Source organism: Ananas comosus, linkage group 4, assembly GCF_001540865.1.
Source record: "Ananas comosus cultivar F153 linkage group 4, ASM154086v1, whole genome shotgun sequence".
NCBI lineage: Eukaryota > Viridiplantae > Streptophyta > Magnoliopsida > Poales > Bromeliaceae > Ananas > Ananas comosus.
The window spans coordinates 12591379-12606317 of record NC_033624.1 but is presented as its reverse complement, the minus strand read 5'-3'; the positions used below and the strand labels follow the sequence as shown (position 1 = coordinate 12606317).

The 14939-nt window shown below is 43.3% G+C and overlaps 1 protein-coding gene across 1 annotated transcript in view; it reads left to right on the top strand.

The window, feature by feature from the left end:
• Positions 1–14939, top strand: part of LOC109709533 (putative disease resistance protein RGA1) — a 29874-nt gene continuing 14935 nt past the window's right edge. Inside the window, 1 exon segment of the mRNA XM_020231814.1 lies at positions 1–364. Within this exon segment, the coding sequence (XP_020087403.1) occupies positions 38–364 (327 nt within the window). The 5' untranslated portion in view covers positions 1–37.

Sequence of the window (14939 nt, the reverse complement as noted above, 5' to 3'; positions counted from 1 at the left end):
AGAAGCACAAATATAGCTAGCTGCTTTCGTAATAGCGATGGCGGAGGGGATCGCATTCGATTTGGTCAAAGGAGTGCTCGGCAAGCTGGGCTCCGCTCTCTGGGACGAAATCGGACTGCTGCGGAGCTTCAAGGACGACGCGGACGACCTCAGAAGCAACTTCTCGGCGATCCAAGCGGTGCTTCTCGACGCCGAGGAGCGAAGCAGCGCTGGGAAGGAGACCCACGCTCTGCGCCACTGGCTGCGCAAACTGAAGGACGCCGCCTATGACGCCGACGACCTGCTGGACGAGATCCGGACGCAAGCGGCCCTCCGGCCACAGCAGTATCCCGAGGTGCAGAATCAAAACCAGCCAGCTGAAAAGGTACGTGGATTTCTGTCCCGCGCTAATCCGATGCATCTCAAGTTTAAGGTCAAGATGGCACACAGGATGAAAGAGCTCAGAGAAAAGATCAGTAAGATCGCGAAACAGAGGCATGATTTTGGTCTTGCCGAAGCTGGCCCTCGTCGACAGGCTGAGTTCAAGCACCCTGAGACATTCTCGGTCGTCGATGAAAAGACAATAGTCGGGAGAGATGGTGATAAAGAGAAAATTGTGAAGCTACTGCTAGAGACGGGCGGGGATCACGACGTGTCGGTCATTCCGATCGTGGGATTGGGGGGTTTGGGGAAGACGACGCTCGCTCAGCTGGCCTGCAACGACGGGCGGGTTACGGGCCAGCAGCGCTTCGATCTACGGGCGTGGGTCTGCGTGTCTACCGATTTCGACATGAAGACGATTGCAAAGCCGGTGATATCTGCAGCTGGAGAGAACTGTGCTCTTGATAACTCGGATGCCGTCGCCAGTTGCCTTGTCAGTATCTTTAGCCAGAAGAGATTTTTGCTGGCGCTGGATGATGTATGGAACGAAGATCAGGAAAAGTGGGAGAAATTGAAGGTTTTGTTTAAGGACGGCAAGCAGGGAAGTAAAATTTTAGTAACCACACGAAGCGAAAAGGTCGCCGAGATAATGAGAACAGTCGAACCACACCGTGTGAAAGGCTTATCGGATGATGATTGCTGGACATTGTTCAAAAGGCGGGCATTCAAGGAAGGGGAAGAGAAAGACTATCCGACCTTGGTCGAAATCGGAAAGCAGATAGTTAAGAAGTGCGGCGGTGTGCCGTTAGCAGCGAATGCTTTAGGAAGTATGATGCGCTTTAAGATCAGGACGGAGGATGCATGGTCCGCTATTAGAGATAGCGAAATATGGAGGTTGGAAGAAGAAGGAACTATTTTACCATCATTGAAATTGAGCTACATTCAGATGCCGTCGGCTTTGAAGCAGTGCTTTGCTTACTGCTCCATATTCCCCAAAGACTATGAGGTTGACAAGGATGACTTGATCCGGCAATGGATTGCTTTAGGCTTCATTTCATCACATGAAACATGGACTTGGATGGAAGATATTGGAAATGAGTACTTTAACGATCTATTATGGATGTCGTTCCTTCAAGAAGTGGACGAAGAATATAGAAAGGTTACCACCTACCGGATGCATGATTTAGTGCACGACCTCGCACAATCTGTAGCAAGAGAAGAAGTTGCTGTTATAGTTGGAGAAGAGTCAACACGGATCCCGGAAAGTTGCCGCTATGTCTCGATATACAGTCGTTTCACGCCACAGGTTTCAATTACCGTAATGCGGAGGTTGCGAGCTCTTCAATTTAGGGAATCTGGTTCACTGATTATGGCTTTTTATAGCGAGGCAAAATGCTTACGCCTGTTGGATTTACATGGTTCCGGAATTTCTGAGGTGCCAAGCTCAATCGGTAAGTTGAAGCTCTTAAGATACCTTGACCTTTCGGGGACCAGTGTACAGGAGATGCCTGAAGCAATTACTGGCCTCTGCAACTTGCAAACCTTGAATCTTTCAGGCTGCGACATGATCCGTACATTGCCCAAAGCTCTAGGAAGGCTTGTGAACTTGCGGAATTTAGATTTAAGCGATTGCCGATCTCTGACAATACCTGACTCAATTAGCAAACTTCAGAATTTGTATGCACTAAATTTGAGATCGTGCCAAAAGGCGATATCACTTGAACCTGTAAGTTGCCTCAAAAACCTGTATTTCCTAAATCTATCAGGTCTAGTTTCTTTGGTGACATTACCAGAATCCATTGGAAGCCTTCAAAACTTGCGTATTCTGAACCTTTCTGAATGCTTTTCTCTACTATCATTACCCTCGTCGTCAAGTGATCTTCAGCATTTAGAGAAACTAGACATTAGTGGTTGTAAAAAATTACGTGAGCTGCCTAAAATGTTCCAAAAGCTGACCAAACTTAGAGTCTTGTTAAACAACAATTGCTTGGAATTGAAGGGCATGCCCCGAGGGATCGGCAAGTTAGTTAGCCTGCAGGAATTGTCTGTTTTTGTCATCTGCAGGCAAGACTGCATCGAACATTGTGCTAGCATATCTGAGCTAGAGCACCTTAAGCTTGTCGGCAAGCTGGAGATCAATGGTCTCGAAAATGTAACGAGTCCGGTTGATGCCAAGGCTGCAAATTTGATAGAGAAGAACCTGCGGTCTTTGAAGTTGGAATGGAACGTTTTAAGTGCGGAAGAAGGCACAGATAGTACAGTACTACCGGCGGAAGAGATGGAAACCGTGCTAGAAAATCTTCAACCACATCAAAAGCTAGAGAATTTGGTAATAGAAGGCTATGGAGGCGGGAAGTTTCCTAGCTGGATGATGAATAGGATTGGCTCGTGCCTCCCAAATCTCGTTCAAATCCAACTTGTGAATATGCCCAGATGCAGCTCACTCCCGCCGCTGGGGCAACTCCCTTTTCTTGAAGACCTAATTATAAAAAATATGCCCGCGGTACCAAATTTCGGCGTTGAATTTTATGGAGATAGCCATATTACTGCAAGCGCGAATAAGTTCCCTGCTCTGACGGGCCTTCACTTGATCTCCATGCCAATGCTGCGAGAATGGGTTACGGTATTGACGGTGGATGACAAAGAAGGCAGGCCCGAGGGAGTTCCTATGTTTCCACGTCTCACTGAATTGAGTCTATATGAATGTCCTCAATTGAGGCCGGAGCCTTGCCTCCCGGTGTCGGTTGAGAAGCTGATCATTTCCAGAACAAGCAAGGAGAATCTATCGTTAATTCTCGAACGCGCGACGCCACTTGACGGCGGCGATGCCGCCGTTTCACTCCAACCGCCACCAAATAAGGGGCTGCTGAATCTACGAATAGACCAATGTCAGCAGCTTACTTGTTTGCCCGAGAGCTTGCGGAGTCTCACGTCCCTCCACACCCTGACAATATGGTTTTGCATAGATCTTAAGAGAATTGAAGATTGGCTCGGGGAGCTCACCGAGCTGCAGTCCTTGGAGATCTGGGGGTGCAGCAGTCTCCGTTACTTGCCTGCCCACAAGATGACCACACTTCAGGAGTTAGATATTAAGGGGTGCCCCCTGTTGTTCGATGCAGACGGACAATTTGTCGACACCAGTGTCGATCACATTAAAGATGTCGTTGTGTGTAATTAATTTGGAACTCTTGACTATTCTTTAATTAATTAGCTGGATAGCACCTTAATATTCTATTGTAGCTAGCATAAAAACCTCTTTCTTTAATTTTTTTTTTTTTTTAAAATTCAGATGGAAAAACTTCGTTTAGCCCCACCCCGACGTGGCTCAGTGCATTTTCATTTGCTATAAAATATTTCACTTTGTTATTTCATTGTTGTGCCTTTATTTTAAAGTAAGGATCTACGACCAAAAAATATTGAAGAACTAAAATTTATGAATTATAGGATAGTAAAATAATATATTTTATAAATCGTAATAGTGCTATTTGAAAAAATATATTCAGATATAGGCGGTCACCTTTTATGTTATAAAATATATCACTTTACTATTCCATAGTTTATAAATTTTAGCACTTTAGTTTTCACTTGACGGCAAGTTCTTACGATCGATGATACAGATAAAAAAAAAAAAAAAACCACGGGATTTTCAAGTAAAACTATTTAAAATATTGGGAGGTAAAGTGAAATCGTATTAAACCACAGAGAGACCAAATTGAAGTTTTTCCTTCTCTCTCCCCTATCGAATCCGACCTGTGCCTAATTTTATAGCTGCTTACCTTATTTTTGAGCGCCGAGAGTTTGGGACTCAGCCTAGGCTCCAAATCCGACTCATTGCCGAGGATTCTAGTCCAATCCCAGTCCTGACTTTCGAAGCAAGCACTAAAGAGAATTGGTTTGCATTACAGCAACTTGTAAATCTCTGCGAAGAACGTTTGAAGTGTGGTATCACCACACCATCTGTCCGACCAAAAGTCAATAGGGCTTTCATTGCCCAGCTTATACTTGATTCCCTGTTGAAGATAGCGTTGGTGGTTAAAACTCTTTTTCACCAGTGTGAGTGAAGCCTGAAGCTTTTTCCCTCCCGTAGGGTTTCCTTCTTTGATAAAATAAGGCACGGATAATCTTGATCCACTGCAAGTGGGGTGTTGTATAAAATCTCCACCACCACTTGACCAGAAGTGCCCGATTCATAATAGCTACATCTAGAATGCCCAAACTGCCTGCCGATTTGCACAAACAGACGTTCTTCCATGCAACTAGACACCCTTTGCCTGGAGAGTTGCCTCCGCCACTCCCAAAAAGATCTCTGCGTAAGGCTTCGATACGCTTGATTACCCAACTGGGTGCCTTGAATACTGACAGAAAGTATAGTGGTAGGTTGGTAAACACTGCGTTGACCAAGATAAGTCTACCCTCCCTTGATAGGAGTTTGGCTTGCCATCCATCGATTCTATATTGTAGTTTCTGTATTACCCCTCTCCATGCCTCCTTTGTGGGGGGCATTGGGGAAAAGGGGAACCCTAGGTACGTGGTGGGGAAGGTGCCCACTTTGCAGTCAAGCAAACTCGCTAATCTTGCAGCTTTGCCCTCAGTCTAGCTCTGACTTCTCCCTGTTAAATTTTAATTCAGAAGCCCACTAAAAAGGTGCCACATCATTCTAAGATTTCTCATATCTGACTTCTCCCCGTTAGTTGAAATTTTTTATACTTATGAATTAAAGGGCTGGAATAAAATAAAAAGAAAATATTAAGGATGAACAAAACCCTGGTGCACACCTGTTTGGATGCACGAGGTGTACGCAGCGATTTTTCATAAACCAAAATCATATGGTGTTAAAGAATAGAGAGTAAAATTAATTTAAAATTTGTAAATATTAGGTAATTAATTTCAAACGATAAAGAAATCAAATTAATTACATAACATTTTTATTCCCCTAAAATACAACACACAACAACAACAACATCAACAACAACAACCTGAACTCTGCAAAAGGGGTCTTTCTTTGTCATGAAGAACAGGGTATCCCCCACACCTAGATCCCAATTTGGTTGATTAAGATAAAGAAAATTTTGGCCCTCAATAAAAATAAAAAAAGATGCTGCATATAATTGTGGAGCAAAAAAAAGGAGGCTTTAATGTTTATGTATGAACTACCAAGTGCATTTATGTACTGCTTGGATTCATTAGTGATATTTACAGTTTGTTATGGTTTGACGCATTATGCAGTGCAATGTGTTGTTGGATGTATGCTTCAAAAGCAAGGTGTTTGGTCGAAAAATTAATTGAATGGTTCAAGCTAGGCGTTACGCAAAAAGATTCAAATAAATGGTTCAAGTTAGGTGTTTTTTTTTAAAAAAAAAACATTTTAAGTATTGGATGGATCTTTGCTTCAATCAGAGTAGTTTTGGAGTTGGCAGCTTGTTTTGGACACTCTTTAATACTATTTTTTTGTGAGGCAAAAGATAAGTATATGGGTAATCTCAAATTCTTGTGGCAGCTCTTCGAATGGGCTTCAGGGATGAAAATCAACAGGGAAAAAATAGAATTGTACTATACCAGAAAAGTCGAAGGAAAAGCGACAAAACTAGCGAATATACTCGAATGTAAAACTGGCAACTTACCGACCAAGTATTTAGGCTTGCCCTTAGCTACACGCCCTCCTTCTAAGGAGGATTGGATGGGCGTTATCCAGAATATTCATCGTAAGATCGACGGATGGCAGGCGAAACTTCTTTCGAGAGGGGGTGTCACGCCTGCCAAGTAAAATAGGAGGATTAGGAGNCTATGTTTGATTTAGAGCTTCAGCAGCTTGACGTTCGAACCGCATTTCTTCATGGGGATCTAGTAGAAGAAATTTATATGGAACAACCTCAAGGTTTTGTTCAGCCGGGGAAGGAGAATCTGGTGTGCAAACTGAAAAGATCTCTCTACGGGTTGAAGCAGGTACCGAGGCAGTGGTATAAGCGGTTTGATGGGTTTATGATCGAGCATGGTTATAGTAGAAGTTTATATGACAGTTGTGTCTACTATCGGAGGCTTGAAGATGGTTCGTTTATTCTGCTTATGCTATATGTAGACGATATGCTTATAGCAGCTAAGAATCCGAATGAAGTGCAACAAATAAAGGATCAGTTGAGCCGAGAATTTGATATGAAGGACCTAGGAGGTGCTAGAAAAATCCTAGGTATGGAGATCAGACGCGACCACATACAGGGTACGTTATGGTTATCGCAGAAGACATATATACGAGCTATTATAAAGCAATTTAATATGTCAGAGGCGAAGGCGGTCAAGACTCCATTAGCCCAACACTTCAAACTTTCTGAGGAGATGTGTCCGAAGACGGATCAGGAGATTACTTCTATGTCAAAGATACCATATGCTAGTGCAGTCGGTTGCCTGATGTATGCTATGATCTGCACTAGGCCTGATCTTTCACATGCAGTTAGTGTTGTCAGTCGGTATATGTCGAATCCAGGGAAACAGCACTGGGAGGCCGTGAAGTGGATTTTGCGGTATCTGAAGGGCACATCAGATAAAGGTATTCTCTACTCGAAAGATTCTGGTAATGATGAAGTGAAGGGGTTTGTAGATTCCGACTATGCGGGTGATTTGGACAAGCGTAGGTCTATTACAGGTTACGTCTTTCTGCTAGGCGGCGGACCTATCAGTTGGAAATCTACGTTGCAGCGCACTGTAGCCTTGTCAACTACAGAAGCGGAGTATATGGCGGCAATTGAAGCAGCTAAGGAAGCAGTCTGGCTTAGAGGCTTGGTTGGTCAACTCGGGATCGTGCAGGAAAAAATGATTATCGGTTGTGATAGTCAGAGTGCTATATGTCTCGCCAGGAATCCAGTTTACCATGGGAGGACAAAGCACATAAAAATCAAGTATCACAAATTACGGGAGCTCACTAATGAGGATGATGGAGAAATTCAGCTTATAAAGGTTTCCACGAAGGATAATATAGCTGACATCATGACAAAGCCGGTAATAGCGAATAAGTTTAGACACTGTCTAAATTTGGCTAATTTGCATGACTGCTAGTGACTGATATGCCTCAGGGATAGGGGGCGATAAGATGAGAGAGAGTAATGAAGTAAAAAAGAAGTCAAGGAGGAGAACCGGATGGATCGTCCGTCATGTGCTACCAACACTTTCCAGTTCAGACTTCAGAGGAGAAATTATTGTCTGAACCTGGGCCACCGTGTCAGCAGTGGACTGTTAATTTCATCTCCTATATCTACGCATGATAATAAGCTTCAATTAAGCCCCTAGCAATCGAAAGGATTCAAAATCAATAATTTTTAACGGCTGAAAATAAAAATTGTATAAAAAGTGATGATATAGCACTAAAATTTTCGATCAAAAATATTGATCTTGTTGTAGATAGTATAAAGAATTTTGTATCAAAATTTCATCTGATTTGAATACTTCTACACCGTTAAACTTGAAAACGACAGATATCAACCATTAAAAATTATTGATTTTGAATCCTTTCGATCATTAGATAAATGATATCAAAAAATTGCAAAAATTACTTTCTAGAAACTTCAAATACGCTAGATCAAGTCTAGCGGAGCCGATAGTCAATTCGGAAGTCCCATCATCGAAAACGACTCAGGAGCACGAAGGGCTCCGTGCTCCTGAGAGCACACAAGACCTACTATATATATATATATATATATATATATATATATATAGAGAGAGAGAGAGAGAGAGAGAGAGAGAGAGTTCGGCTATTATACTATCGATAGCACCAAGCGCTCGGTGCTATCGAGTTTTCCGCCGTTAGATCTACTTTGACCATTTTCATCCGTTAGATTATACTATTCAACCAACCACTCACTTAATCGTAGGAGATCACTATTATCCTAACCACACATCCTTTCATCCAAGAGCCGAAAACCAAATAGCACCAATGACTTGGTGCTATCAATAGTATGGTAGTCTAGTTTCTATTATATATTATATTACATAGTTGTCATGTAATATTATTTTGAATGTATTTAATTTACAAATAAAATTATAGAAATAATATATGTAGTATGGTAACTATTATATGTAAATAACATATAACATATATAATAGAAGAAAAAATATGAAATAATTTTCATTGATCTTTTCCTTCAAATTAAACAGCTGTGGCTCGAAAATTAGTTTTCTTCTCCTGCAAACCAAGCATAAAGAGTGTAAAACTCTTTGTCTGCCAAAGAGACTTCATTGAAAACGATTTTCTGCAGTTTTATGTGGCACCAAACAGCCGCTAAACTAGAATCAAGCAGAATGTTTCTATTGTTTTAAAAGTATTTCTTGACACTTTAAGCTCTTTCTTGATGCAGTGCTAGTTTTAATATTCATCAAATTTAATATTTGAAGCATGTGGTTTTTGGATACATTCCGATGTACAGCAATGATGCACTGTCATATCACAATCTCTTGTAGAGAACTCCAGTTACCTGCATAATGTCATAAACTCTCTTCATTGTTTAATATGTTCTGCTGTAAGAAACGTTCTGCTGTATGAAACAAAGGGAGAGATTTAAGATGTTCTTTTGTGAGGAACAAAGGGAGAGAAAAAGTCTAGATGATCAAAATATGGGTGACAATTTTACACCTTGAAATTTCATGGAGACTTTCTGGATGTAACACGGCTAGACGCCCGCCTTACAGCCAGATTTTAAGATTGCAAAATTTATTATTATGAATCAATTAATCATCGTAACAGTCTAACAAANTTGGAGTCTTGCCAGCCGACGGGAGCGGAGGAACAGGCAAGCGGGAAAAGAAGCGGAGTGATGGTAGCAGGAGTAGAGGTGGCTGCGGAGGGAGGACGCCAGGAGGGGGTCTGAGGTATTAACTGCCAGCTTCGAAGTGTTGGACTCTGAACTTCGTTTCTTTTCGATTCGGAGGAGAGATGGGAATGAAAATAAGGTTGATAGGATGAGATGAGATGAGGATTAGGAGGATAAAATGAACCGTCCGCACTGTAGCGCGACGACGCCCTCGCCCGCGCCCGCGCCCGCGCCCGCGCCCGCGCCCGAGCGCGACGACGCCCGTGACCGAGCCCGAGCGCGAAGACGCCCGCGCCCCCGCCCGAAGCCGAGACCGCGTCTGCGCTCGTCGCCCGGCGCCGGCACCGGCGATCCGTTTCAGTCCGCGGCCGCGACCGCTCCCGGGCTCGGCTCTCCGCCTCAGCTTCCCACGCCCGCCAGCGGCAATAGTGATTACCTGTGACCAACAACTAGTCACGTTATTTAATTGAAGGTTGTAAATTTAGCACATCATGAAACTTGCACGTACTTGTTTTTTTTTCTAGTCAGTTCTGACGGATCCGGGCGTGAAGGAGGGCGGACCCGACAAGCCATCCGGAGGTGACCCAGTGAAGAGGCCCATGTAAGGGGGCCCATAACTTCAGGGGAAAGCCCAGTGAAAGGCTGCGTTAGTGGCGGGAAGCAACAGAAGCTTGGGATAGTCCAATTAGGATTAGGGTTTTGTTTAGGATTAGGGTTTTGTTTCTATTCTATTGTCGAGAATAAAAGGGCAGCGTGTAATGAAAGAAATTAAGGAATATTAATGAAATTTTCTTCTTCCTCATCTTCCCTTCCACCCCCTTAATCTCTCTTAATCTTTCTCTTTCCCTTCCCTCTTTTCAATCTTCCTGTTCCTCTTTTCTATTCTTTCTTTACCTTCTTATTCACAGCAAATCTCGATTTGGGTCTGATTGATCCGAGTCAAGCAGTTACGTGATCCATCATCCTCGGCGCCGTCCAACGTCTCAGCGGCGTCTCATCCTCGACGGGTTGCGCCGAGTCAGGTACGTAACAATTGGTATCAGAGCGGTACGACCCCAGGGCGTTGTGTGGTGTAATCGCTTCTTAACTCCGATCGAGAATTGTCGAGTTTTATCGCGAAAAGATTTCCGCGCTGCCAAATCTGATTCGAGATCGGGTTGGGACAAAGGAAACCACCACAGTAACAACCCTGAGCCGAATCACGCTCGGAATACATTCAATCATCCTCGGATTCTAGCAAGATTGGGGGTAAACGAGGCAACAAGTTTAAATTTAACCCAAAAGAATACCTTGATGAGATAGAGATGGCTGAGGGGACTAGGTTGAGAGATCTCAGTGATCATATACGTACTTTAGATGAGCAGTTCCAGAAATTGGGAACTGAGCATCAGGCCGAGATTGAGGCACTCAACCGACAGTTGGCCGAAGTCAAGGAGTCCGGGGAAAGGCAATTCGAAGCAATGCGGATCGAGGCAACCAAAAGGCACGAGGAGCTGCTCAAGCTGTTCGCGGCTCAGCCACCTCCACTCAAGAGCCCAGATACAGCAAGCCCTCTCGAAGGGAAATTCCCACAATGCGGCAACCCTGGAAGCAGTAGAACACCAATAGCGATCAGAACAGATAAAGGCAAGGGAATTTTACCAACGCCGCTGCGGCAAATTGAAGAGGAAGAGCATCATAGCTCACCATGGGTCAACAAACATAATCATTACCAATTACCTTACCCGAAATTGGATTTTCCTTCCTTTGATGGTGATGACCCTCGAAATTGGATCGAAAATTGCGAGCAATATTTTGAACTGTATCAGATACCCCAGCATCAATGGCTAAGTGTAGCAACCATGCACTTAATCGGTAAGGCAAGAACTTGGAAACAAGGGTATTTTAGTAACAAACAACTCGTTTCTTGGGACGAGTTCACCGAAGCTATATGTAGAAGATTTTCACATATGGGTGAGAGATATCTAATTCGAGAGTTCAGTAACTTGAAGCACACAGGGACTTGCGAGAAGTATCAAGAAAGGTTCGAGGAACTGAGATTCCAGTTGCTCCATTACAACCCACACTTGTCGGAGGAGTATTTTATTGCGTGCTACATTAATGGGCTCAAGGAAGAATTAGTTCCCTTTCTTGACATCGCTCATCCTAACTCATTGGAAGAAGCCTACGAACAAGCACAGTTACATGAAAGGGCTATTACAGTGATCAATCGAAAGAGTAGATATACTCCGAGACCGTATCAATCGAACTCAATGTTTAAGAGCTCAGAGGGAAACAAGCAGGCAAACCAAAATCAAAACAAAACTGCTGCAAACCCTTACCAGATCAACAAGTAATTAATGGAGCAACGTCGAGCAGCAGGGCTGTGTTTTCGGTGTGGAGATAAGTATCACCAGGGGCATGTGTGTTCAAACAAATCGCTGAACATTTTACAAGCTACTGACAACATTATGGAGGTTTATGATGAAGATTGCTTGCAAACAGGAAACAGTGAAGGGGCAATCGCTGGGAGAGAAGGGGAGGAAGTTGAAATTATACCTGGCGGCGAGGATCAGCAGGAAATCGGAGTTTCTGTACACGCCTTATGTGGAGAGATACCCCAGGATACCATTAAGATACGGGGGGAGACCAACAATCGGGCCCTTACCATTTTGGTAGACACGGGAAGCACGCACAGCTTCATCGACCTGCAAGTAGCCCAAGAAATAGGAGCACGGATGGAAGCAGCGCCACCTCTGACGGTGACAGTAGCAAACGGGCACAAGGTTTTAAGTAAGCTCAGATGCCCCGGATTTACTTGGACTATGCAAGGACACTCTTTTCAAACTGACTTGAGAGTAATCAGAATCGAAGGCTCGAATGTGGTGTTAGAAATCGATTGGCTCAAATCTTATGGATTAGTAACTTTTGATTTCTTATCCAACTCGGTCGTGATCATGAAGGAGGGACAAAAGCTGGAGTTGAAGGGGATTGACGAAGGAGCTAAATTAAGCTTAATCTCTGCAGGTCAGTGGAGCCAAGAGATCGAGAAAGGGGAATGTTATCTCCTCAGGCACCAAGTGTTATCAGAAGAGGCCGAACAGGGAGTCAACCTGACTCCAGGGATCCAACAGCTGCTGGAGGAGTTCCAGGATGTGTTCGAGGAGCCACGAGAGTTACCCCCACCTCGCATCCAGGATCACAAGATTCCTTTACAATCCAACACAACACCGGTTAACATTCGACCATATCGGTATTCACATGATCAAAAGGAGGAGATAGAAAAACAGATAAAAGAATTATTGAGCCATGAGATCATTCAGCGGAGTAATAGTCCCTTTGCTTCCCCCGCCCTATTGGTCAAAAAGAAGGATGGGAGTTGGAGAATGTGTATAGATTATCGACAGCTTAACAAATGCACGGTAAAGGACAAGTTTCCAATACCGATTATAGATGACCTGCTAGATGAATTGGGCGGGTCAAGGTGTTTTTCGAAGATAGACCTTAGATCGGGCTATCATCAAATTCGGATGAATCCGGCTGACATTCATAAAACTGCATTTCGGACGCATCAAGGGCATTACGAGTTTCTAGTCATGCCGTTCGGTCTTACGAACGCTCCTGCCACATTTCAAGCTGTGATGAATTGCACCTTTGAACCGTATTTGAGGAAATTTATTCTGGTTTTCTTTGATGACATTCTAATTTACAGTAAGAACATGAAGGATCATGAAAGGCACTTGCGCATCACGTTGGAAGAATTGAGAAGGAATAAATTTTATGCGAAGCGAAGTAAATGCTACTTTGGACAGAACAGGGTGGAGTATTTGGGTCATATAATTTCATCAGAAGGAGTGGCCACCGATCCGTCCAAAATTGAAGCTATGACTAGCTGGCCCGTGCCTAAGTCGGTCAAGGAACTACGTGGGTTTCTAGGCTTCACCGGATATTATAGGAAATTCATCCAGGGATATGGGAAAATCAGTAAGCCCCTAACTGATTTACTTAAAAAGGATCAATTCAGCTGGAATAGAGAGGCGCAAACAGCTTTTGAAGAATTAAAGGTGTCTATGACAAAGGCCCCAGTACTAGCTATGCCTAACTTTAGTGAGCCATTTACTATCGAGGTGGATGCTTGTGGCACAGGGATTGGGGCAGTATTATCACAAGGAGGTAGACCCATTGCTTACTTGAGCAAGGCCATTGGCGGTAAGCATATGGGATTGTCAACCTACGAAAAGGAATTCCTGGCTATACTTATGGCGGTACAAAAGTGGAAACACTATATTGGCACCGGTACATTTGTGATAAAGACAGATCACGAGAGTCTGAAACACCTCTTGGAGCAAAGGATATCCACACCCATGCAGCAGAAAGGCATGCTTAAGATGATGGGACTGGATTACACAATTCAGTATAAGAAGGGTAAAGAGAATGCAGCAGCTGACGCACTATCTAGAAGAGAAGAAGGAGTTATCTTAGCTATCTCAGCGGCCGTACCAACTTGGGTGCGAGAAGTGGTGGATAGTTACAAAGGAGACCCCCACTGTGAGAAAACAATATACGAGTGAACCTTACAGCCGAACCCTTCAGGGCCATACACTTATGGCAATGAGTTGCTGCGTCATAAGGGAAGGCTATATGTGGGGCAGACCGGATCTATTAGAGAGAGCATATTGGATCAAATGCATAACTCTGCTATGGGGGGACATTCAGGTATCCAAAATACATATCGGAGAGTTAAACAACACTTCTTTTGGCAGGGATTGAGAAGAGATGTTGAAGAATGGGTCAAAAGGTGCACTGTTTGCGCTCAAAACAAGGTAGATGGAACACCCTACGCTGGATTACTGCAGCCATTGCCTATCCCTCACCGAATTTGGGAAGACGTAAGTATCGATTTCATTGAATCATTACCGAAATCGGAAGGACGCGATACTATCATGGTAGTAGTTGACAGACTCACAAAATATGCCCATTTTATATCGCTCAAACACCCATTTACCGCGTCGGATGTAGCGAAGGCTTTTATGGGAACTATCTATAAACTTCACGGATGTCCCAAAAGGATTGTTTCTGATAGGGACAAGATATTTGTAAGTCAATTTTGGAGAGAGCTTTTCCAATCCTTGGGGACCAAACTGCATATGAGCTCAGCCTATCACCCGGAGACCGACGGGCAAACCGAAAGGGTTAATAGGTGTTTGGAAACTTACTTGAGGTGTTTGTGTTTCCAACANGCACACCTGTTTGGATGCACGAGGTGTACGCAGCGATTTTTCATAAACCAAAATCATATGGTGTTAAAGAATAGAGAGTAAAATTAATTTAAAATTTGTAAATATTAGGTAATTAATTTCAAACGATAAAGAAATCAAATTAATTACATAACATTTTTATTCCCCTAAAATACAACACACAACAACAACAACATCAACAACAACAACCTGAACTCTGCAAAAGGGGTCTTTCTTTGTCATGAAGAACAGGGTATCCCCCACACCTAGATCCCAATTTGGTTGATTAAGATAAAGAAAATTTTGGCCCTCAATAAAAATAAAAAAAGATGCTGCATATAATTGTGGAGCAAAAAAAAGGAGGCTTTAATGTTTATGTATGAACTACCAAGTGCATTTATGTACTGCTTGGATTCATTAGTGATATTTACAGTTTGTTATGGTTTGACGCATTATGCAGTGCAATGTGTTGTTGGATGTATGCTTCAAAAGCAAGGTGTTTGGTCGAAAAATTAATTGAATGGTTCAAGCTAGGCGTTACGCAAAAAGATTCAAATAAATGGTTCAA